This window comes from Pteropus alecto, unplaced genomic scaffold, assembly GCF_000325575.1.
Source record: "Pteropus alecto unplaced genomic scaffold, ASM32557v1 scaffold206, whole genome shotgun sequence".
Classification (NCBI taxonomy): Eukaryota; Metazoa; Chordata; class Mammalia; order Chiroptera; family Pteropodidae; genus Pteropus; species Pteropus alecto.
This window is the reverse complement of record NW_006438906.1, coordinates 1,173,107-1,198,172: the sequence shown is the minus strand read 5'-3', so window position 1 is coordinate 1,198,172 and position 25,066 is coordinate 1,173,107. Positions and strand designations below refer to the sequence as shown.

The following is a 25,066-nucleotide window of genomic DNA, read 5'->3' as shown; positions in this document are numbered from 1 at the left end:
ATAACTAGGAATATGAAGTCTTGTAATATTTCTTATATGTATAAGGCTATAAAAACCATCGAGGTCCATATTTATAAAAGAATATATCAAGATCCCTAATTCCGAAAGGGTTGTCAGAGACCATTTACTCTTTCTCTTTCCTTACAGAAGAAGTCCTGAATGTTTTTTCTTTTTCCTTTCTTTCATAAGTTTTGACTGCTCCAAACCATTCCGAAGTGATGGAAGCAGTGAGACTAGAACCCAAATATTTAACTGTCCATAGGGCTCTTTTCTCCCTTATATTGTGGCATGAATTGGTGATGTGCTTTTTGAAAGAGTTGGAGAGGAGATGACGTTTTTGGTTTAGTATCTTTTTGAAGTTATTTTTCCCCAGTCAATGTTTATTCACAATTTAAAAAGCTAAATTGATTTGAGGCTGTATATCTTCTTGGGACATTGTACTCTTACTTACTAAACTCTTAAATCACATTGAAAAAAAAACATGTTAAATGAATTTTAATGAATTGATTAATATACTGACTGGAAATTTCTAATTGGCTTATGCTTTATGTCATGACTCCTCTATTTTAACTTAACTAGTCAATACTTTTCTGTTCTTACGTTATGTTTGTCTCACTGGCCTTATGATTTCAGACTAGTTACTGGTGACTACAAGGAACTCTTTTTCACTTTAAGGGCATTATTTTGTTTAGTTGTATTTCCAAATTACTTACTAGTTAGCATTATAGAACTATATTTTCAGAAGGTTACAGGGGAGAGGTCAAGAAGATATGAAAAGGCCACCCCTGCTAAAGATTGGATAATTGCTGGATGCTTAGAAGATTAAGAGCAGCCCAGAGTTGACAAAAATATTTGGATTTTTCTTGACCCATTTTGGAACTAGGTAGAGTTTATAACTGCAATTCTTATGAAATCATATTGGGTCCGTAATTTGCCTTGATAATACCATGTTCTCTTTTTATGTACTACTTGTCACTTTTTAAATTTTAGCGAGTTTATATTCAGTTGTAATAACCAGTTTTTATTGAACTGTGAAATAAGCTTTGTATTGAGTCACTAGTTGCTTTTCTTATAGCCTTAAGTATACCATATGATTAATAACTTAATACAATCTCATTTGCAAGAGTAGTTTTACGTATACATTACAGCAATTCGACTTGAAAAATAACTTATTTTCTAAGTTTTTCATAAGGCAAGTATTTTGTTGGATTTTAAGTCTCAAAAACTTGTTATATTTGCCTATTAACTTTCTGTGTAGAGTGAAAATAGGATTAATACACTTGAGCAGTTGCATAATGTTACTATACATTTGATCCTTCTGGAATTTATTTTGGTATGGAGTGCGGGTGAGCATTCAGCTTTTTTCTAGATAACTACCCAGTTGTGCTATCATTTTACAGATTTTAAATGCAGCCTTATTATATATTAAATTCGAGTATTTTTAGGGCTTTCTACTCTGTTCCATTGATATGTATGTTTATGTATACCAGTGCAACACAACTTTAAGTGCTATATCTTATAATAAATATTTTGATATTTAATAGGGTAGTCAACTCTATTTTTATTTTCTTTGAAGTTTTCTTGGTTGTTCTTGCTTGTTATTTCCATATGAACTTTAGACTCAGCTTACTTAATGAAAAAAAAACAAAAACAAAATACTCTAGTTTTCATTTGCATCATGTCAAATTTAGCTGTTTAGGGAGAATTGATCTTAATGATGTGTGTCATATCCAAGATTATCATATGATTTTCCAACTATATAAGTCTTCTTTTTTGTCTTTCACTAGATCTTTAGTTTTCTTCCTTTACATCTTAAGTTTATTTCTACTTCTTACCTCTTGTGATATAATGCACATTTCCATTATATTCTTATCTGATCATTGTGTATATGAAGGCTGTATGTTTCAGAATATTAATTTTGTACCCAGAAACTTTATTGTATTTTTTTTTTATATGTAATAGCTTTGTAGTTTTTTTCCCTGGGAAAGTCTCTTTTCTGACTTTTTATACCTTTTACTTTTAGCTAATGTTAAATAACAGTGTTAAGCAATTGTGATAGTAGTGGATATTTGTCTTGGTCCTGTGCTTGGTGGGAATACTGTAGTTTCCCTGTTAGCATTCTCTGGCTTTGGTATTGAGAGAGATTTTTTTTGTTGTTTTTAACTTCATGTTAAGGATGTGGCTAAATGATTTTTCTTAGATCTATTAATATGTGGTGAATTCTATCAACAGATTCTTAATATTGAACTATCCTGTATTCATGGAATAAATCCCACTTGGACATATCCCTGTAATATACTACTAAACTTGGTTTGTGCTTTTTATTTTGAGGATTTTCAATCAGTATTCATACATGAGATTTCTTCTGTAGTGTTCTCTTTTATTCCATCAATATTATGCTTTTTTTACAAAAAAAAAATTAGAAATTGTTCTTATGGTTTGGAACCATTAAAATGTCATTGGAGTTAGATTTCTTTGGGGTGGCAAGAGCTCATTAATAACATTTTCTCTTTCCTCTGTGGTTATAGGTCTGATTAAGATTTCTGTCTCATTTACGGTCAGTTTTGATAATTAATGGTTTCCAAGAAGATTATCCATTTTATCTAGGTTCTCAAATATATTTGTAAAGAGGCGAACAAAGAAATATTTTAGTATTATTTTAATATCCTCTATTTGTATACTAATTCTGCCCTCCTTTTATTTAGTTAGCTAGATGGTTTACCTATTTACTAAAGAACCAGTTCTTGGCTTTATTTATTATTTGATCTACTTTTCTGATTTTTAATTGATTATTTTCTGCTTATATATTTACTGTGGTTATTTATATCCTAAGTCCTTGTGCTGTGAATTTTTCTGAGTGCTACTTTAACTGCATGTTATAGGTTTTCAAATACATTATTTTCATTGTCACTGTCTTCAGCAATTTTATTTTTGGTCCCTTCTTGGATCCATGAGTTCTGTAACAGACAGTTTAGAAAATCAGGCAGTATAGGACTTTGTTTTCTGATGTAATGTCTTTCTTTTTGCATTTCTACTATTGGCTGTGCTACTTCTGCTTTTGGAAATTTATTGGAATTTTCTTTGTGGCCTAATATTTACTCATGTTTTTGTAAAGTGTTCTGTAGGTCACTTAAAAAGGCATATTATGTTTTTAGGGTGCTTTAGACATAATATAAGTTAGGTCTATTTCATTTATGTATTTCTACTTAGTTGCTCTGTTTCCTATGGTTTTTACTTTATGAGTGGTGATGTTATGTTATTTGGAGGCAATTTGTAATGTTAGCTCTTCAACATGGACTGCGTCCTTTATTAAATCTCCATGAAGTCTGTAACCTGGAACTATTTGAGTGTCTCCAGGTAATTTTACTCATCTAGAAATCACTGGTATAGTCTTTTTTTCCTCTCTCTGAGATTGTAATTTTTCATTAGTTATATACTATATTGTTTCTATCTGGGTTTTACCCACCTCTGTTGCTCACTAGATTTTCCCCCTCTAGTTAAAAAGTATGTTTATGTGTGCCAGGTGATAGATCTGTGCTTAATATAGAAAACCTGGAAAGCAAATAGCACAAAAGAAAAAAACCAAAAGCCCCCTCCCCACCACGCTGTAAACACATCACCCAAGTATTACTACCATTATAAGGCTGTCTTAACCTTATTTGTTTCCATACCTACATAGACATTTTCCCCTCTTTTCCAAAGTGGTATGGCCCATTAGATCTTGTTTCTTCAGGTTAGTGACTCAAATTTAGATTTTCATTTTTAGCTTTCTATACGATAGAGATGCTCAGGAAAAATCTGACTGAACAAACAGTATTCTCGTTGAATTGAAAGAAGAATTAATGCATAAAAAAAACTTACTGGGGCTATTGAAATACTCTGCAGTATGAATCAGTGCACTGCTGACCTTTGTTGTTGGCCTTCCATCTTCAGCCAAATATGCTGACATGCAGCAGCCAGTAATGAGGGGACTTAGTTTTGCATACACAGAACTGGTGAACACTGATGGATCCTGAAAATAGTGTCTCTGTCTAATTCTCAGACTTGAAGAGACTGAATCTAAGATTTCATAAACTCAATTTAGTGTTTGCACCCACATTCTTCAATCAATAAGATTCTAATATTATGTTCAAATAAAAATCTACATTTTGTGTATAGGTATACCAGTTTACTGGTAGAGTACTTGGAAAAAGATTTACTCTTTTGCAAGTTTTATTCAGTTCACCAACCTTTGTTGAGCTCTTGCTGTGTCTCAAGCAGTATTTTTTTTTTTTTATAGTCAGACTCATTTGAGGTTATTATTTTATACGTGGTATAGGAAAATGATTTCCAGACTTCTGGGTTTCATGGATCATTAAAATAAAAGAAAAGAGGGAGGGGGTCGGTTGCTGTATGGTTGCCAGTTTTTTTTGCCAACAAAGACGTCTTTAAAAAGTTACTGTGTACAGAAAATGATATCACTTATTCTGAATGCTGAATATTTAATTTGGAAACATGAATAATTTTCCTTTATTTTATTCTACTACTATAGATTTATGTAGAGTCGGCTGATTATTCAGTCTACTACCCTTATTTTACTGATGAAGGAACTGAGGCTCCAAAATGTCTATGAGAACCGAGAGAAAAGAAAACTTTTTCTCATGGATATAATATAGTCTAGTGTTGACATATTAATAGTTACACGTGTGACTTTTGGTACATATATGTTGATATGAGTGCTGGTTGTATGGGTGTTAACTTTGTTTTCAGACTTGAAATTTGATGATTCCCAAAGCCATCTTTTTCTGTAAGTTGGAGAATTTCCTGTATTAATTAGTATCTTGGGAAATTCCTGATTGCAGCTTTTGTAGTAGTGTAAGTGTGATTTTGATAGCTTATTGAGATGCTAAATTGCTATTGTGTATTGGGAAGCTATTTGTAGGGTGTAATTTCATGTAATAGTAATTTAATGACTTTAGGAGAAAGGGAAGAAAGAAAATGATAACTAACATCAATATAATTGGCCTTGGGCTTTCTCTTCCCCCTATGAAAGAGCCTGGGCCTTGCCGGGATGTTTGTTTTCATTCTCCTGGTCTCCTAGGCCTACCTTCCTTCCTCTATCCTCTTCACTTCTCTTTTTTTATTCCTTACTCCATCTCCTTTGCCTCTCGCACTCTAGCTCCTTCTTTCCCTGCAGTTCTCATCTTGTTACCTATTCCCCCATCTCTTTTTGTTTTTAAATGTCTTTTATTGGTGATTCAAATTTTAAGTTACTAGATTTTCTTCCTGTAGCATTTGAATTAAAGTGGCACTGCACTGGCAAGATAAAAGTGTTGTTGAAGTTCCTAGTTGCTTCAGGGATTTCTACATTTCACTAGTGTAAAAGTTTCTAAGTGTAGAATGTGTGCTATTGTTATTTCTATTTGATACATTTCCTTTAATAGAAGCATTTATTTTAGTGGAAATTTATGCTTGCTTATGAAATTCCTCCCCCCCCGCCCCCCGTGAGCATTTATAGTTTTTACATTGTGGGCAAATGTGTTTTTTTAGTTTCATGTGCAGTTTTTACATAGTTAAAGTAATTCAGTCTAAGTCGTAAAAACATTTTATTTTAAAAATTAATTAATTTTTAATTCTGTAATGTCACCACATATTTGACCCTTTTTACCACTAGTCTGTTGTCCATGTCCATGAATCTGTTTGTCCTATTTGTTTGTTGCTTTAGGTTTATATCCCACATATGACATCATGTGGTTTTCAACTTTTTCTTTCTGGCTTATTTCACTTAGCATGATTATCTCGAGGTCCGTCCATGTTGTCACAAATGGCAATATTTCATCTCTTCTTATGGCTGAGTAATACTCCATTGTATATATGCACCACAGCTGCTTTAGCCAGTCATCTATCGTAGGACACTTCGGTTGCTTCCATGACCTGGCCACTGTGAATAATGTTGCGTAGGGTAGATCCATTCTTAGTTTTTCGAGGAATCTTCATATTGTTTTCCATAGTGGCTGCACCAATTTGCAGTCCCACCAGCTGTGTATGAGGAGGGTTCCTTTTTCTCCGCATCCTCTCCAACACTTGTTATTACTTGTCCTGTTGATTATAGCTATTCTAACAGGTTTAAGATGATATCTCATTGTGGTTTTGATTTGGATTTCCCTAATAGCTAGCGATGATGAGCATCTTTTCATGTTTGTTGGCCATTTGTATGACTTTTTTGGAGAAGTGTCTCTTTAGGTCCTCTGCCCATTTTTTGATTGGATCGTTTGTTTTTTGTTGTCATTGAGTCATATGAATTCTTTGTATATCTTGGATATTAGGCCCTTATTGGAGGCGTTGCTTGCAAATATATTTTCCTATTCAAATGGTTGTCTCATTACCTTGTTGCTGGTTTCTTTTGCTGTGTAGAAGCCTTTTATTTTGATGTAGTCCCATTTATTTTTTCTTTTGCTCCCCTTGCTTTTGATGTCAAATTCATAAAATCCTCTTTAAGTCCAAGATCCAGGAGTTTAGTTCCTGTGTTTTCCTCTATGTACTCTGTTGTTTCAAGATGTAAAAACATTTTAAAACATACTTATTTCCCATTAATTATATGCTTTTAGTAAACTTTAAATGCTACATGATCCATCTTTTGAACTTTCTATAATTTAATGATTTTACAAAATTGAACATTTAGATTATAGGAAAGTATTATAAAATAAATGCTTACAATTAAGTAAAATATAGGACGTTTATAAGGAAGCATATGTCATATATATGTGTACATATATAATATATGGACACACATATCTATTGATTTCACTTAGATGTTCCAGCGAAAAAAATGTTGATCCTAAGTAGCTATTAAAATGCCTTTGATCCTTGAAAGACAATGACATTTTACTGCATAGCATATAGAAAAATCTTTAAGTGACCAAATATGGATTTCTCATATTCTTAAAATTTGTGGAAAATATACTAGGACTTTAATATTTAAAGGAAACCCCTAGAAAATCTGAATTTTTATCAGCTCTATTGAGGTATAATTTTAAAGAATTCACATTCTTTTATTTGGTAATACAGGTACTGTATGTTAATTTTCGTTGACTATTTCGTTAATATAAATTTTGCTGTGGTGCAGATAATACCCATGTTTTAACAAGGGGGGGGTTGATTTGCATTTCCCTAACTAATGAATAACAGTGTTGAACATGTCATGTGCTTCTTGGTCTTTGTATATCTTCTTTGGAAAATTGACTATTAAAATCCTTTTGCCTATTTTCTAATTGGGTTATTTGTCTTCTTATTATTGAGTTATAGAGTTATTTATATATTTTAGATAAAAGTCCCTTATCAGATATATGATTTGCAAATATGTTCTCCCATTTCATGAGTTGTCTTTTGGTAGAGCCTTAATAAAAAAGCCATTAAGAATCCATTTAAATTTGGTGGAACTTCTTTAAAACATTCCTGATGTTAGCTTATTTGCAAAATTATTTTCTAAATAAGGGCTCGAGCAGCCTCTCCCAAACCATTTACTTCTCAAAAACAGCTGCTTCTTCAAATAGATGATATCCCACAATATCAATAAATATTAGGGACACGAAGATGAAAACACTCATTTCCTGCACCTGTGTGTGAGCATAATCATTACTGGATTCTTAGATACTGCTTCTTTCCCAGCAGAGATTTAGAAAAATTCATTTCTGGTATGTGCCTATTTGGAAAGGTTGAGGCTGCCAAAAATCTTGCTCCTGGGTTTAAAAGTGTCACTGTATTGTTGTGGTTTATGTACATTATGATGACCTTGAAGCCTAAGAACCTATGAAATGTTTCTGAATATATAAAAAAGTTAAATAATTTTTAGTATGGTTTGTTGGTTCTTTGAGAATTGATGATTCATATACTTTATAATTTTAACTCCATTAACTAGAATATCAATCAGAATACTTCATCCCCACAGCATACTGGAAACTGAAACTTGTAAAAATTATAAGCTAATTTATTAAAGAAAATTAATAAATTTAATTTACTAAATTAATAAAATTTATTTAATAAAGAAATTATTAGCTCAATTATAAATTAATAAGAATGTTCAGAATCTGTAGAAAAAAGTTATGAATTATTCCTAATCTTACTACCTACAGGCAGCCAGTTTAACTTTTTTTCACTTTAAATATTTTTAATGTACATCCTTTTTCTTTTTTCTTTTCTTTACTTTTTTTTTTACACCTACAGCACCTGGTCTTCCTAGGTGGTCTCCCATCCAAGTACTAACCAGACCCGACCCTACTTGAGCTTCCGAGATCAGACAGGATTGGGCTTGTTAAGGGTGGCATGGCTGTAGACTAATGTACATCCTTCTGATTTTTTTCTTTTCACAGATTTTATAATATGGCTTGTTTCTTTTGAAATCTGAGAATGCTTACTTTTTACATAATACTTTTTATCTTTAAAGGGGTTGGGCACAGCCTTTGTCTTCTACTCAATGTTGTTATTAAGTCTATAGCAGTTAATTAACCAGTGACTATTTGTGAGTGATGGAAATGGCATGATGATTGTTTGCTGTTGACACTTTAAACTGTCCTTGAATGATTCTTGATGTGGAGACACCTATGTTTTCTTAGATCACTGGACATTAGGACAGATTTATGCCTCTTGCTACTATTATGGTATGACTCTGCCTAACGTAGGACAGATAGATAAGTAAGGATGTAAAATAAGCTAGGGAAATGCCTTTATGAAGTGGCCTTGGCTAAATTAGAATCAGAAAAGACTGTTGGAAGTGGTTCGTTTTGTTCGGTAACCGCATTTCCTGCCCCCTACCTCCCGCCCTCTACTAAAGTGAGTTAATTTATTAACCTATAGGTTATAAAAATTAATGAAATTATTTTTTATCAGTAAGTAAAATTATAGTTATTTCATTCATAATAGCTATTATGAAAGTGACAAAGTGCCACTCATTTTTTTCTTTTCCTTCCTCTATACCTAAATAATCATTTTTTAGTTGCAAAGCTTACCAAATTTAGAGCTGCATTTTTTGGGTAACAACTTTATTGATATAATTCATATGTCACATAATTCACCTATTTTAAGAATACAATTCAGTAGTGTTTAGAATAGTTACAGTTTTAAAACCATCATCACAGTCAATTTTAGAACATTTTCATCACTCCGTAGAGAAATCTGTACTTGCTCGCTATGGTGACTGCATTTTAAAAACTTTTTAGCTTTGTTTTATGTCTGCTAAGTTTAGAAAGCATTTTACCAGTTAAAGACATAGTATTAAAACATTGTTGTATGCATTTTTAAACGTATCTGTCTTTTCCTAAGCTAAGAGAGAGAAACTGATTTCTTTGACTTAGTTCTTTTCTTTGGTGTTTTTTTTGTTTGTTTGGTGTTTTTTTTTTTTTTTTTTGCTTTTTAAATAGGGAAGAAATCCATTGTCAGAAACCATCACTGTAGAAAACGCTTGTCCATCAGGCAGAAAGCATACTAATAGATTTTGGTACAGCTATATAATTTGTTATTTTGAATTTTGGCATTGTAAAAATAAAATTTTATTCCACTAGGCTAGGATAAATAATATTCTTTAATGATTCTATTTTATCTGATTTCATTGTGATGGGTCTATATACTTTTTAAAAAATTGAAGTATAGTTTATATATAGTAAAATTCACCCCTTTTAGTTTTTAATTCAATGAATTGTGACAAATGCATATAGTCATGTAACCAGTAGTACAATCAAATATAGAACAGTTCCATCAACCTCAAAAAACTTCCTGTGTTCCCTTTTATAGTCGGTTCTTTCCCCTGCTATCAGCCCCTGGTAGCTAGTTTACTTCTCTGTCCCTTATTTCAAAATATTATAAATGGAATCACATGGCATACAACCTTTTGAATCTGGTTTCTTTCACTTACCATGATGCATTTGAGATTCATCCATGTTGTTTTGGTGTATCAATATACCACACACAATTCATCCACTTAAAATGTACATTTCAGTGGCTTTTAGTATATTAAGTTATACAGTCATCACCCCAGTCACTTTTATTTTATTATTATTACTTTTATTATTATTATTTATGCCTACAGCACTTGGTCTTCCTAGGTGTTCTCCCATGCAAGTACTAACCAGGTTCGACCCTGCTTAGCTTCCGTGATCAGACATCAGGCTTGTTCAGGGTGGCATGGCTGTAGACCACGGACCGTGGCTTCACTGGGAGGCAAACCCAGGACCTTCTGTGTGTAAAGCAGACGTGCTAACTGCTACACTATGGAACCACGTCCCACAGTCACTTTTAGAGCATTTCTCACTTCAAAAAGAAACCCTGTAGCCTTTAGCCATAATCATCCCATTCCCCTGAGTTAATTTTTTTATATGGTGCCAAGGTATGGATCAAGGTTTGTTATTTTTTGCATATAAATGTCTGGCACTATTTGTTGAAGACTGTCCTTTCCCCTTTGAATTGCCTTTGCACCTTTGTTGAAAATCAGTTGGCTATATGAGTATGGGTCTATTTCTGGACTGTTTTGTTGGACTATGTAATATCCTTCGCTATTTCCCCACCGTCTTAGTTATTGTAGCTTAATAGTAAGTCTTGAAGTTATTAGGTGGTAAGTGCTCCAGTTTTGTTCTTTTTCAAAATTGTTTTTGGCTATTCTGTTTCCTTTGCCTTTCCATCTAAATTTTAAAATCAGCATGTCGGTAGGGAGAGGGTGAAGTGGGTAAAGGGGATCAAATATATGGTAGTTGAAGGAAACTGGACTTTGGGTGGTAAACACAATAGAATATACAGATGTCAAATTACAATGTGCACCTGAAAATTATATAATTGTATTAACCAATGTTACCCCCAGTAAACTTAATAAAAAAAATAAAAATCAGCATATCAAATTTTTAAAAATTCTGTGCAGATTTCAATTCTATTTTCAGTAATTTTCACAAAATAGTTCAATATACTCACTTTGTTTTTTAAACTTTCAGTGGAAAATAGATCATTTTTAGTACGATGCCTTGCAGTATACCATAATACAGGCTAATAGACACCATACCATAAATTCATATAGTTAGCCCTAATTTTTTTCCTGCTTATGTATTAGGTAAGTTAAAGGTATAAACACCATATCAAGGGAGATAAACTTTACATTGAAGAGCTCAGATTATTTGTGCAAGAGAAGACTTTGTATCTACTTGTATTGGGACTGAAATTGCAAAAATAATATTAAGCTAGATGTGTGGTTTCATCGGTTCCCCCTTCATTTTTTTTGAATTTTATACAAAATTCAAATAGTACAGAAGGTTGTATGTCATCCATTCCCCACTTCAGAAATTTCAGTGTGAACAGTTGTCAGTAAAAGGTCTAGATTTGCATAACTGAATAAAACGGGATTTTTTTCTTAATTGATTATTGATATATTTTTATCTTATATCAGGAAGATAAGTGCTTAGTTAATTTTTTCCTTTTGATAGTTTGCATGTAAATTGGTCAGTGGCTACTATAGTTGTCTAATTTTTTTTTCGAATATGCAGATTTTGGAAATGTTTAATTTTTATCTAGAAAACTCATTTCTCCCCCTTTCTGCTTTCTTTTTTGAGACTTTGGGATTGGGAAGTGTGAGGACTTTGTCAGTCCTGACACCTTTTAGTCTTCTGGTTTCTTTATTATAGTTTCAGTTTTCTTGTAATGATTTATTATCCCCTCAAAGCATCATGAGCCTAAGAAATATTTCTTTGTTTTTCAGGTTCTAAATGGCTTCTAAGAAGTTAGGTGCAGATTTTCATGGTAAGTAGACTGTTAGATATATCATGCATAAATTATGCTTTAAGTTATGATTCAATAAGAGAATTTGAAATCACTTAACATTGTTTAAGTGCCCCTTTTGCCCTTTTTGTTTGCTTAAAAGAACAGCTTGAGAAAAATTAAGTTGTAGAACAATGTACAATAACCATAGAGAGACTTCAGATAATTTTAATATTGAAGCAGTTCCTCAAATGGGTAGAGTCTCTCTATGGTTATTGTACTTGAAACTACCAGAGATGGTTAGGGAGCCTGCCTTTTTTCTTGTTCTTTAGCAGTATTTTGAAGTAGTCATGATTCCCTTTCTTATTCCCTGATCATAGTTCTTCTCCATCTCAGGTATGAAAAATTCTAAACCTTTAGTTAATAATGTTTTGGTTTAGTTCCCCCTCTCCTATAAAAAGAAGTAATATACTGCAAATAAGCCATGATCAGTAGATCAGTATGTTACCAGAGGTATCAGTAGTAGTAATTACAGTTTTGCCTTAGAGACTAATAGTTTATCTTTTTCTAAGATATGACCTTCCAAAATAGAATACATTAGTCTACGCCATGCTACCCTGAACAAGCCCGATCCCAGCTGATCTCGGAAGCTAAGCAGGGTCGAGCCTGGTTAGTACTTGGATGTGAGACCACCTAGGAAGACCAGATGCTATAGGCGTAAAAAATAAAGAATAAGGGATTGTAAGCTGACAAGTTCCTTGCAATCTGTGAGCTCAACCAAGGGTTGCCTCACCTAAAAAAAAAAAATAGAATACATTAAAAAACTTTATTATCTGCGTTTGGGAGGAGTGGAAGTGCCTAAGAAGTTATAATTAGACCCTCTTTTCATACAGTAGAAGATAAGAATTAAACACCAGAAATATCCAAACAACACATTATTTTAAAAGCGGTTTTAAAACTGATTTTCCATTTAAAAATCATATCATTGTAAGAATGATTTGCTAGACTGCTTGGTAACATGTCTTGGTCTGCTCTTCTGATCTACAAATGGTTGCTTGATAATAATAAACAGAGTCAGGGTGATGCAGCAGTCACTGTGGTTTTAACTTGCTTATGTATTTTATACAATAGCTTTAATATTTTGAATTGCGATTGTGCTTACTTATATTATTTGTATATGTTTTGTTAAATCCTTTGGAGTTAAGTCATTCAAAGTTTGGTATTTGCGTTCCGTATAACAGGTCAGGCATCAGATCTTCCAAGTAAGTTATATCCTGTATTTAAGGATTATTACAGGGCTCTCTCAAAGCACAATAATGTGTTACATAACGGTGCTTTGGTTAATAATAGACCGAATATAGGTCAGTGGTCCCATAAAATTATAATGGAGCTGAAAAATTCCTATCACCTAGTGATGTCATAGCCGTCATAACATCATAACACAACAATGCCTTACTTGTGTTTGTGGTAATGCTGGTGTAAACCTGCGCTGCTAACTGTATAAAAGTATATGTACTGTACCAATTATGTACAGTACATAATTCTTGGTAATAATAGCAAATGACTTACTGGTTTATGTATTTACTGTACTATACTTTTTATTATTTTAGAATGTACTTTCTATGTATATAAAAAAAAGTTTGCTGTAAAACACTATACTACGTAACACCAGCAGCCTCATACATTTCATGCTTCCTTCATCTCTTGATTGTATCATTTTCTCTTGTGCTTGATTTAATCTCATTTTGCTTATCATGGCCCCTAAGCATACAAAAATCCACTGCTAATGTTGCAGTGAGTGATTGATCCGGAAATGAAATTAAGAGTGATCAAGGACTATGAAGGTGAAAAATCAGTGATAGTTATTGCTTGCCAGTCAGGCATGTTCCATTCCGCCATAGCTACAAACTTGAAGAATAAGAACAAAGTGACGGAAGTTGTTAAAGTATCTGCTTTATTGAAGGCAATAAGACTAACAAAAATTCGAGAAAGGCCTTTATGAGATGTGGAGAAACTTCTGATGACTTGGATTGAAGACCAGCTATATTATGTGATGAATAACGATTCTTAAGGAGCAGGAGCAGTAAGGTCATGGGTGACCAAGTTTGTCTTTGGAGATAACCCTCCTGGATTGCTATGCCAGTGAAATGGAGAAGTACTTTTTAGAGAATAATATACCTTTGTATTCCTCTCAGCACTATGAGGATCACAGCCAAAGCAAAAAGTTTGTGATGTTGAAATAAAAGACTAGACCTGACTATGGTGTTAAACTTACTGCTAGCTCTAGGTGGTTTAAACGATTTAAGAATCGTTATTCATCACATAATGTGAAAGTGAGTATGAGTCTTCTGCGAGTGCTGATATGAAGGCAGCTGAAGTATTTTTGGAAATTAGATGTGTTGATTGTGGGGGAAAATTACTTGCCAGAGCAAATATTTAATATGGATGAAACCACCCTATTCTGGAAAGTACTTTCATCTATTAAGGAGGCCAACTCAATGCCAGGTTTCAAGGCTTTTAAGGACAGGACAGCAGTCTTAGGGGCAGTGTTGCAGGCTACAAATTGGAAAACCCTTTGCGATATGGCAGGGTGAGAACCCCAGGGCCTTCAAGTGTATCAGTAAGCATACACTGCCAGTGAGTGTACTGCAGGAGCAGGAGCAGTAAGGTCATGGGTGACCAAGTTTGTCTTTGGAGATAATCCTCCTGGATTGCTATGCCAGTGAAATGGAGAAGTACTTTTTAGAGAATAATATACCTTTGAAGATTTTGCTTATTGTTGATAATGCTCCTAGACATCCTCTTTATTGGTGATCTTCACCCCAAAATCAAAGTGGTGTTTCTTCCCCCAAACACTACTCTTTGATCCAAACAGTGGATCAAGGACTTAATAGCAGTTTTTAAGGTCTACTACCTGAGGAAGACCTTTGCGCCCAGGCTGTTGCTGCAACTGAAGAAGACACATGCAGTTCTGGAAGGATTACATCCTTGTTTGGGCTTAGGGTGATGTCACCAAGGAGTGTATGAATGGCATCTGGAAGAAGACACTCAAGAGATTCATCTATGACTTCAAAGGATTTGCTAAGAATGAGGAGGTTGCAAAAATCAATGAGGCTGTGGTTGAGATGGCAAATACCTTGAATCTGGGTGTGGATGAGGATGACACTGAGGAGCTCCAGGAGGTAGTTCCTCAGGAATTGACTAATAAGTTGTTGGAACTGGAATGAGAACACATAACTGAAAAAGAGGCAAGAGAAAGAGAAACTGCAGGAGAAGAAAAAGAACCACCAGGAAAATTCACAGCGTAGGGTTTAGCAAAAGCTTTTGCAAACCTCAACAAACACCTTAAAAAGTTTGAGAACATGGACTCCAAAGCTGCATGGTTTTCATTTATAGGAATATTCATGGTGCATTATCTGTTCACAAGCAAATCTGTGATGGAAAAAAACAAATCAAGCAATCTACCATGGACATATTTCTGAAAAGAGTGGCACTTTCTCAAGAAGAGACTGAGGCAGTCCTTCAAGAGGTATTGCACAAGAAGGCATTGCAATCATAGGAGAGGACAGCTCCATGTGTATTACTGGCCCTGAAGACCTTCCGGTGGGACAGAATGTGGAAATGGAATATAGTGAGATCGATGCTCTTGATGACCCTGTGTAGGTTGAGGCTAATTATTTGTGTGTCTTAGTTTTTAACAAAAGCGTTTAAAAAGTAAAATAAATTTTTAAATAGAGAAAAGCTTATAGAATAAGATTATAAAGAAAATACTTTTGTACAGCTGGTTTAAGCCAAGTGTTATAACAGAGTTGTAAAGTTAAAAAAGTTAAGTGAAAAAGTTATAGTAAGCTAAGGTTAATATTGAATAAAGAAAAAATTTTAAACAAATTTAGTGTAGCCTAAGTGTACTGTGTTTATAAAGTCTACAGTAGTATAGTAATGTCCTAGGCCTTTGCACTCACTCAGAACTCACTGACTTACCCAGAGCAACTTTCAGTCCAGCAAGCTCATGTTAAGTGCCCTATACATGTGTACCATTTTTTATCTTTTATGCCATATTTTTATTGTGTCTTTTCTATGTTTAGATATCTTTAGATAGACAAATACTTACTGTTGTGTTACAGTTGCCTACAATATTTAGTACAGTAACATTCTGCACAGGTTTGTAGCCTAGGAGCAATGCACTACCATATAGCCTAGTTATGTAGTGGGCTATAGCATCTAGGTTTTTGGTTTTTGTTTATTTTTTAAATTTTATTTTATTCCCCTCCCCCCCCACCCCACTTCCATCCCTGACCTATGGATTTTGCCGTTTCCCCTTGAGAACTGGATCTCTGAAGGCGGAGCGTCTCCTCCCACGCGCTAAGGGTGTGCACCCGGGGCCTGGCGCACCCGGGGGCCTGGCACACCCGGGGTATGGTTCATGGCTTGACCTGGGGCACAAACCCAGGACCTTCTGTGTGTAAAGCAGACATGCTAACCACTATACTATGGAGCCACCCCTATTTTATTTTATTTTTTTAAACACCTACAGCACCTGCTCTTCCTAGGTGGTCTCCCATCCAAGTACTAACCAGGCCTGACCCTGCTTAGCTTCCGAGATCAGACGAGACAGGGCATGTTCAGGTAGCCATGCATCTAGGTTTTTGTAAGTGCACTCTTTGATGTTCATACAGCAATGAAAGCACCTAGTGATGCATTTCTCAGAATATATCCCTGTCATTAAGCGACCCATGACTGTGTTCATATGTTAGTAGGAGAGACATATCTGAATATACCTCTGGATCACTTTTTCAGGGGAAAAGAGAGGATAGAGCTGAAGATAGAGGAAAGACCTAGGAAAAGAAAATAGCAAAGAAAATAGCTTGTAATCTTATTTCAGAAGGAAAGCTTTCTATCTCGAATCTTATGGAACTCCTTTTTTGATTGGAGTGAAAAAAGATTGGACCCCAGTTTGTGTTCGAGCTAAACAATTTAGAAAGGAGATTATAATTCTGAAGTTATCTGATCAATAAAGACCTTTTAGAACTTCCTCTGTTTCCTTACATTCCTAACCAAAATTTTCTTGATTAAATGAAACTTTCTACCTGAGCAAAATTTGAGAAAAAGATTTTCTCTTTCTTTGACTTTTTTTGCTTTAATTTGCTGAGCTCCCACTTGAGTTTCAGTGGTTTACTTTGGGTTTTTAGAGTAAAGACTCTAATTTGTAGATACTATGTAGTGTAAGAAATAGAAATTAAAGGGAATAATTGGAGACTATTTAATAGGCAATGTTGTAGGGGCATTTAGTGCAGGCAATCAAGTTCAGCCTGTCCTTATAAGGCTGAAATTAGAAAGCCGGTAATCTAAGGCTACTACTTCCTCCATCTCTCACGAAGCTAAATAACCTTTTCTCACTGCTTTTCTCTGCAGATGTGCTCCATTTTTATTCTTCTGTTATATAGACTTGCTGGCTTGGCCTACTTGTGTAGAGAGCGTGGGGCTAAAAATGGCCCCCCAAGTTATGGTGCTTCTTGCTATTTGATCTTTCAGCTTAAGTGACTAGCATCATATAGCCAGAGTTTTTCAGTCTTTTTGGTGAAGGGAGTATGTGATTGGCACAGCCTAGCTTATGAGCCTATGAATTAGTTTCCCTTAAATTAGATATTCTCTGACTGGTCTATTGAGGGTTAGTGGGTGTGTGTGTGTAAGTCTTCTAGGGCTTCTAGGGGTATGGACAAGGAGGTGACGACTGCGCTCATGACTGGATATGAAAATGCTTTTTTTCTCTTTAAATATTTGGGCCAACTAGACCTTGTGCTGTGCTATCTTATGACTTGTACTTGATTTACCTTCAAGTTTATTCTTTCCAACTGAAGTTGAATATCTTCCACTGTTGTTAATAACTACATACCCCTAAATAACAGAATGAGAGAAAAAAGCAGTTACTTCTCAGAGATTTTTAAACCATTGGTTCAGTTTAAATCAGGCCTTTGTTGGATCTTGGTACTTTAAAATGTCAATCCTCTTTAATTTTTAACTTGTTTTCCACTTTTTCATCTAAGTAAAAAATTATTTTTCAGAAGTGACTTTTAAAGGATTTTAAAAAATATTTCAACAAACAAATTACTCTTTTAATATCTGGAAAAATGTTATGAGATTCTAATTTAGGAAAACGTGTTCCTATAATTGGACTTGATAAAATTAAACTCTCTCCTTTGGCAGGCCAAGCTATCCTATTTATGATCATTTAGTTAACTTCTAGAGAGGTTCATTTTGCCCTTGGTTTAATTTCTTCTAAGATATTGAAATATTTTTTCTGCTGAGTGATAGGAAAAGGTATATTATAGAAAACATTTTAAATCTTTACAAATGCTTTACAGTGTAATGTAGAGAAGTTGGCCATCATTTAATCATGGTTCTCCTGTATGTAATATATTGCCCCTTCTTTTAAGATTTCTCTTTGTCTTTTGTTTTCAGCATTTTGATTGTGATAAGCCTTGGTCTGATTTTTTATGTGTTTATCCTTCTTGGAGTTAGCTTGGATCTGTGGTTTGATGTTTGTTTATTTTTTTAAATCACTTTTGGAAAATTTGCAGCCATTATCTCTTACCACATTTCTTCTATTCTATTGTCTTTTATCCTTTTGCAGCTCCAATCACATATACATTAGGTTGTTTGATAGTATTCCAGAGATCTCTTAAAGCTGTTCCATTTTTTTCTTTTTGTGTTTCAATTCAGTTAATTTAATTTTATTTTTTTTACCTAACTTCAAGTTCTCTGATTCTTCTGCTGAGTATTTATTGTCTTCTGATTAATGCATAGCCTGGCTTACGAACTATCAAAATTTTCTTTTCTGAGACTGCATTTTTCATTTCTAGTATTTCTAGTTGTCTCTTTATATTTCCATCTCTGTTGAAATTCCCCATCTGTTCACATTGTTCACCTTTTTCATTAGATCTTTTAACATATTTATTATAGCTATTTTAAAGCTGTCCAATAATTCCAGTATCTTGGTCATCCCTGGATTTGGGTCTGATAAGTAGTTCTTCTCTTGATGATGATCTTTTGTTTCGTTGTGTATGTTATTTTTGATTGAATGCCAGGCATTGTATATTAAAAAGCTCATTTTGTAAGTTATCTGGCTTGTTTTTGTTGTTAGGGTATGATTAACATTTTCTTGCTACTTCACATCTTATAGCAGATCTCTGTGTAATTATGTATGCATGTGTCCATCTAGCTATGATTTTGTGTTACCCGATTTAGGCTTTAAGATAGTGATACTCAATCATAGAATTACAATTTTTCATTTAAAGTTTGACCTGTTCTTTTTTGAAAACCTCAGTTTGAGTCTTCAATTTGAATTAACAGTAAAACCTGAATTAAGCATAATTGATTTGCTACCTTCTGTTAGGAATTTTTCCCCCACATGGAATTGTACCCCGCTTCCTTTTTTATTTCCTGGAAAAACAGGGAGGTCACAAGATCATAAGCACGTGCAGCCTGGTCTCTTCCACTGTGGCATAATGTAAGCGATGTGCAGAACCTGACTTCAAAAACTGCTGTCAGCCACAGTCATCAGAGATGTGCTGTATTTTTCTAAATTGAACTTAGGAAAATGGGCTCAGACGTTTTAGAAAGATTTTAAGTAATAAAGACTGAAACTAGAAGATATTTGGGGTGAGCCAGGAAATTGTTAGCCACAATGCCTAATTCTCTGGTCCGTGTGGTTAATTGAGTTTTTATTGAGTCTATTTAAAAAATAAAATATATTGAGAAATTGATGTGTTTAAGTAGATATTCTGATATATTGGATAAAATGAATAGTTCCTAAGGCGCATAGTTGGTTATATTTGCGCAAAAAAAAAAAAAAGTCTTTTAATCCTCACAGCATGATTAATTGTACTTATGGTAGTCTTTGTCCATTATTTAAAAGGTTGTTTTTTTAGTTGCCATCTCTTTAAATGCCTTTTGCTCTTTGTCCCTACCCACTCCTCCCAGTAATCACAAAACTTCTTAATCTTTTTTAGCAAAATTTAAAGGACTAATGGAAGGTTAGGGAATGTGCTAAGTCACTTTGGCATTGGCTTTGACAGTGAAATGAAACTGCTTTTTAAAGCAAATCCCTGTAATTGGTTCTTTTGAAGGGAAACAGCAGTTGTTTAAAGGGGTTCTACATGATCTTGTCTGTCCTTAAGTCAGGGCCTGGTTGCATTTATAAACTATAAAGTCATCAGTGTATACAGCATTGTTATAGTTTCCTAACTGAAATGTAGGCAAGGAAACTGAACACTTTTTTGAGAGAGATTCTCATTTGGCTCAGATATCTCAAGTATAATACTTTTTGTAGAGAATTTTTTCCTCTCATCTTCTCATTACCAATCATAAATAGAACTGATTAAGAAAATTTTGTTAGTATTATTGTGAATAGATTTTCTTATACTTACATATCACATATGCTTGTGTTACTATGAATAGGATTTTTTGTAATATGTGTGTATCGTATAACTTTGTATACTTAAAATTTTCTTAAACGAAAGACTTAATTTTGTGATTGTTAACATGATTGTATTCTTTCCAGTGCTTCTTACAAAATGCTAATTTTAGCTTTGTTTCTAGTTAATCAGCCAAAGTTAGAATCTGTAACTTTCAGTAACATTTGAACACCCATTTTCATAGAAGACAGATAAAAATTCTTTAAAATTAAAAAGAACTTTGCTTTTAATCTCTATAACAAAACATTTATAACTGGCAGAAGATTTTAGTGTAACCAACACTTAGTTTCATTGGCAAGCTGTGATGGTATTTGATACTTTTTTTTTTTTTTGGCACCTGGTAGATTTTTGTGACTTTGTTCACAATCTTAGAAAAGCGTTTGTATTTTGAATGAGTACTCTATTAAAATATTTTCATTGATAGCCTTGCCATTTTAGGTAAACCATTTTTAATTTTAGTAAATATTAATTGTGCATTAATGTAGGGGTGAGAGTTAAATACAAAAGTATAAGACCGTGTCTTCTTTATTTGTTCTTTATTTAGCAAATCTCATCTGCCAGACATTATGCTAACTGGAGAAATGTAAATATGAAATATGTGTCCCTTATTAAGGAACACTCAAATTTTTGCTCAGTCTCTAAAGGGGAATATAAGGAAACAAACTGTTAACAGTACAGAATGGTAAGACCTGAGGTGGTGGTATGAACTAGGTGTTCTGAGACTGAAAAGGGAGTTGTTCTTAAGCTCATTCTTAAAGGACTAGAAATTATTAATCAAGTAAATAAGAGTGGGAATTTGATAGCTATTGCCAGCTGAGAAAACAGCACTTATAAAAGTATGACTAACTTGGAAATTTTCTAGAGTGTTAATTGTTATAGTTATGTCTCAGAAAAATTATTTAATTGAACACAGTTATGGATTTAATTTGCTAGCCGAATGAGAAATAGTTAAAATGTTTGATTTTTGGCTAGAAGTTATATGGAAAAGAGAGACTCTCTACCCCCAAGAGTGGGACCAGGGGCCTTTTTCCTGATGGAGGGTTTTAGGTATATCAGAGCAATACCTACATCAGGAGTGGTATTAATAAGATTACAAATATATCTTAACCTTGATAAGTCTTTAAATATATAGAGTTTTTAGAAAGGATTGAAGTCATATTCACAGAAGAGGTATAATTGTCTTATTCTGTCTGTGAGCACTCAAGAAAATAACACTAGTGTTAGGCCCAGAGCAGGCCTATCTGACCTGCTAATATTCAAAAAGCAAAATTCATTTTATCTACTGTTTCATTGTCTGTGAAGGTTCTGTCAGTAAGTTAGCCCCAAACCTGGTCCAGAAAAGAAACATGGTCCAGTCTGGAGTGTATAGCTAGTGACAGTTTACATACAAGAGCCACTGTCATTTTGTTTGACCTTGTAAATCTATGATGATGGTGTCTTGGTCTTTCTCTGTTACTCAGCTGTGATAGGCAGAGACCCGTTAGAGAGTTAAAGCAGTTCAGTAGTAGTGTCTCCTGGTAATCCTATTCTGACTCCTATGGTCTTATTTGATTTTTTTTTCATAAGTGCTGTGCTTCTTAAATATTTCCACATCTGCTCCAGAATGTAGTCTTAAAAACAATCTAGAGTATTTCTTTGTATTAATTAAAAAGTGATTCTTACTAAAGTGGAAAAATTCTAATCAAGGAGGTTCTTTTGTGGAGAGTCTATTATCATTCAGAAGTATTTACTAAATGCCTGATATGTGCCAGGCAGTGCTGTAGGTTTTCAGACTACGTCAGTGAATAAAATAGACTTAAATACTTGCCTGCAAGGAGCTTACATTCCATTGGGAAAGACAGACAACATGTATAATTAAAAAGTGAATTTATAATATGTTAGAAAGTAATAAGTGCTATAGGAGAAAAGATAGATGATAACATGGGAGTGTTGTGGTAAGCTTGGGGTAGTAATTTTAAATAGGGTTTCTGGGTAAGCCTGACTGAGAAAGTGACATTAGAACAAAGACTAGAAGGAGGTGAAGGAATGGAGTAAGTCACGTGACTATCTGAAGAAGGAACATTCCAGAGAGAGGGAGCAGCCAGTGCAGAATTTTTGATGTGGATTTCCCCAGTTATGGTTGAGGAACAGAGAATCACTGTGACTTAGTGCAGTGAGCCAGTAGGCGACTATTAAGAGATGAGGGCAGAGAGGCCTTTTAAGGCTAGGATCAAGTAGGTTTTCTGCCTTAGAGATCTAGGGTCAGGAGAAGGAACCCTATAACTTTTAGTCTTAGGAGAGCATAAATTATAGGTGTATCCTAGACATAAGCTTATAGTAAAACAAATAATAAGATTTTTGCTGATGTTTTCTACTTTATTTTTGATTATAGGGACTTTCAGTTACCTTGATGATGTCCCATTTAAGATAGGAGACAAATTCAAAACACCAGCTAAAGTTGGTCTACCTATTGGCTTCTCCTTGCCTGATTGTTTGCAGGTTGTCAGAGAAGTACAGGTAAGTGGTGACTTTTAGTTAAAGTTTAGTCTATTTAAAAATTTAAAAAGTAAGAATTTGATGTATAATAAAAGAAAAAAAACTCATCTCTTGTTTGTATTTCTTAGAGCTGTTATTGCTTCATTGTCAAACACACATGTTTATATATCTGTTATAACCTTGTGTAATCTGTTAGATTGTATACTCTTGGGATTCTATGCCTTGTCTGAAACAAATCCCCATTTGCCCATCTGACTTGCTTATTCACCTCTTTTCCTTTTCTCTGTTAATATCTTCATTATCTTCTCAGTCACTCAAGTTGAGTAATATTTTGCTCTCTGCCATGTCTCCTCTTTGCTATCTAGTTCATACTTACCTTTTTACTTGAGCTATTACAATAACCTCTTTAATTGGCCTCTCTGATTATAGCATTTTTCTTCTATTTTCATATTGTTTCTAGAATAATATTCCTAAATTAAATTTAAAAAATTTCAAACATCTCTGTTAAAAAATTTAGTGATTCACCAATCTTTATTGAATCAAGTCTAGACATAAGGTTATAGTTAAAACAAAACAAACAGTCTCTTAGCTCATCATCTCCATGTTCCCTCTAAACCATGTTACTAGCAATTGTTGAACATACTGTATGTTACCTGTTTATACCGTGATTTTTTCTCATGTTATCTGCACTTGGAATATTTTTCTCTTTCTCACCATACTAAAAGCTGTTACTCTTTTAGACTGTGCTGAAATTTCATCTTAAAAGCTTTCTCAACCCTCTCATCTTTAAAATTCAGTTATATATAAATACATTTAGAATGACTTTTTGAAGGCAGCATATAGCCCTATGTTATGTGACTTCCTTTCTTCCTTCAGTACACATTTATTGAATGCTCCTTTTTGAGTGGTGCTCTTCTAGGCTGAGGATAGAGATAAATGCCTTAACCACTGTCCTCAAGTTGCTTACACTTTAGAGGAGTCACGTGGAAAAAGAAAAGTACACTATTCACTCAAACACTTCTTCCTGTGACTTAAAGATTTTTTAAAATATACTTTTCAGCAAAGTTGTTTTGTTTCTGGAGGATTCACTAAGGCATCACTATGTTACTCTAAAAAATATTCTTTGTTATACCTTCCAGTCTATATGTAGTAAGTAATCATAGTGGGAATATTGCAGTTATATTTTTAAAAAATAATAGCGTTATTGAGATATAATTCACATACCATAAAATTCACCCTTTTAAGTGGTTTTTCGTGTGTTCAGAAATGTATAACCATCTTTACTATCTAATTCCAGAACATTTTCATCACCCTACAAAGAAACCCAGTGCCCATTAACAGTTATTCCCTATTTTCCCCTCTCCCCTAGCCCCTGGCAAACAGTAAAACTACTTTCTGTCTCTGTAAATTTGCCTATATATATAAATGGAATAATGCAACATATTGCCTTTTGTGACTGGCTTATTCATTAGCATAATGTTTTCAAGGTTTATCCATGTCCTATTAATGAAGTATTAGTACTTAATTTTTATGACTGAATAATGTTTCATTGTATCGATAATACTATCTTTTGTTTATTCATCAGTTGATGGACATTTTGATGGTTTCTACTTCTTGACTATTAGGAATAATGCTGCTATGAATATTTTTATACAGGTTTTTGTGTGGACATATACTTTCAGTTTTCTTGAATATATATACCCAGGAGTGGAATTGCTGGGTCATATGGTAATTATATTTAACATTTTGAGGAATTGTCAGACTGATTTCCAAAGTGGCTGCACTGTTTAATCCCATCCACACTACATGAGGGTTCCAGTTTTTCCACATCATTGCCAACTCTTGTTATTGAATATCTTTTTGTTTATATATATCCTTGTGGGTGTCTCTTACTGTGATTTTAATGTACATTGCCCTAATTACTAATGGTATTGAGTATCTTACATATTTTTGAATACTGAATTGCTATTCCTTTTGTGTATGGAGACTTTACTGGGCCAGAAAACATAGATTTTCCTTATAAAGTTTTACCTTGTTTTGTTTGCCTAGTGATTTTTTTTCCATTGGCAACAACAAATATTCAGTAAACACCTCTTTGTGTCCAGTATACTGTTAGCAATATGATTGAAAAACACATCCATCATCTTTTATTAGTTCTCATATTATTCACTACTTCACTGATCCATTAGAAAACTTGTTCCGAATGCTGGAAATTTTCTATTTATTTGATCAGTGCCCATAGTATTCACTAATAATGAGAGATCAAGGCTCTGAGTTCCGTTCCTGTGTGGGCCAGTTGAATAATTTTTGTTTTCTAATTGCAGATTAGCCATAAACTTTGCCTGGGTACTTCCTGGAGGATTTGGCTGTGATATTGGTTCTGGACTCCTCCCTATCCAGAGAAGAGT

The 25,066-nt window shown here is 33.9% G+C and overlaps 1 protein-coding gene and 1 pseudogene across 3 annotated transcripts in view; one reads left to right on the top strand and one right to left on the bottom strand.

Moving 5' to 3' along the window:
• The window catches only part of UBAP1 (ubiquitin associated protein 1), a 58,774-nt gene that overhangs the window by 22,433 nt on the left and 11,275 nt on the right, over positions 1 to 25,066 (top strand). For 2 of the 3 annotated variants that reach the window (XM_015592641.1, XM_006916055.3), the window contains 2 exons: positions 11,711 to 11,751; positions 22,555 to 22,679. In XM_015592641.1, the coding sequence (XP_015448127.1) occupies positions 11,718 to 11,751; positions 22,555 to 22,679 (159 nt within the window). In that variant the 5' untranslated portion in view covers positions 11,711 to 11,717. The remainder of the gene's footprint in view (positions 1 to 11,710; positions 11,752 to 22,554; positions 22,680 to 25,066) is intronic. The other variant, XM_025049738.1, reaches the window with a different exon arrangement.
• LOC112483184 lies at positions 8,194 to 8,313 on the bottom strand (annotated as a pseudogene).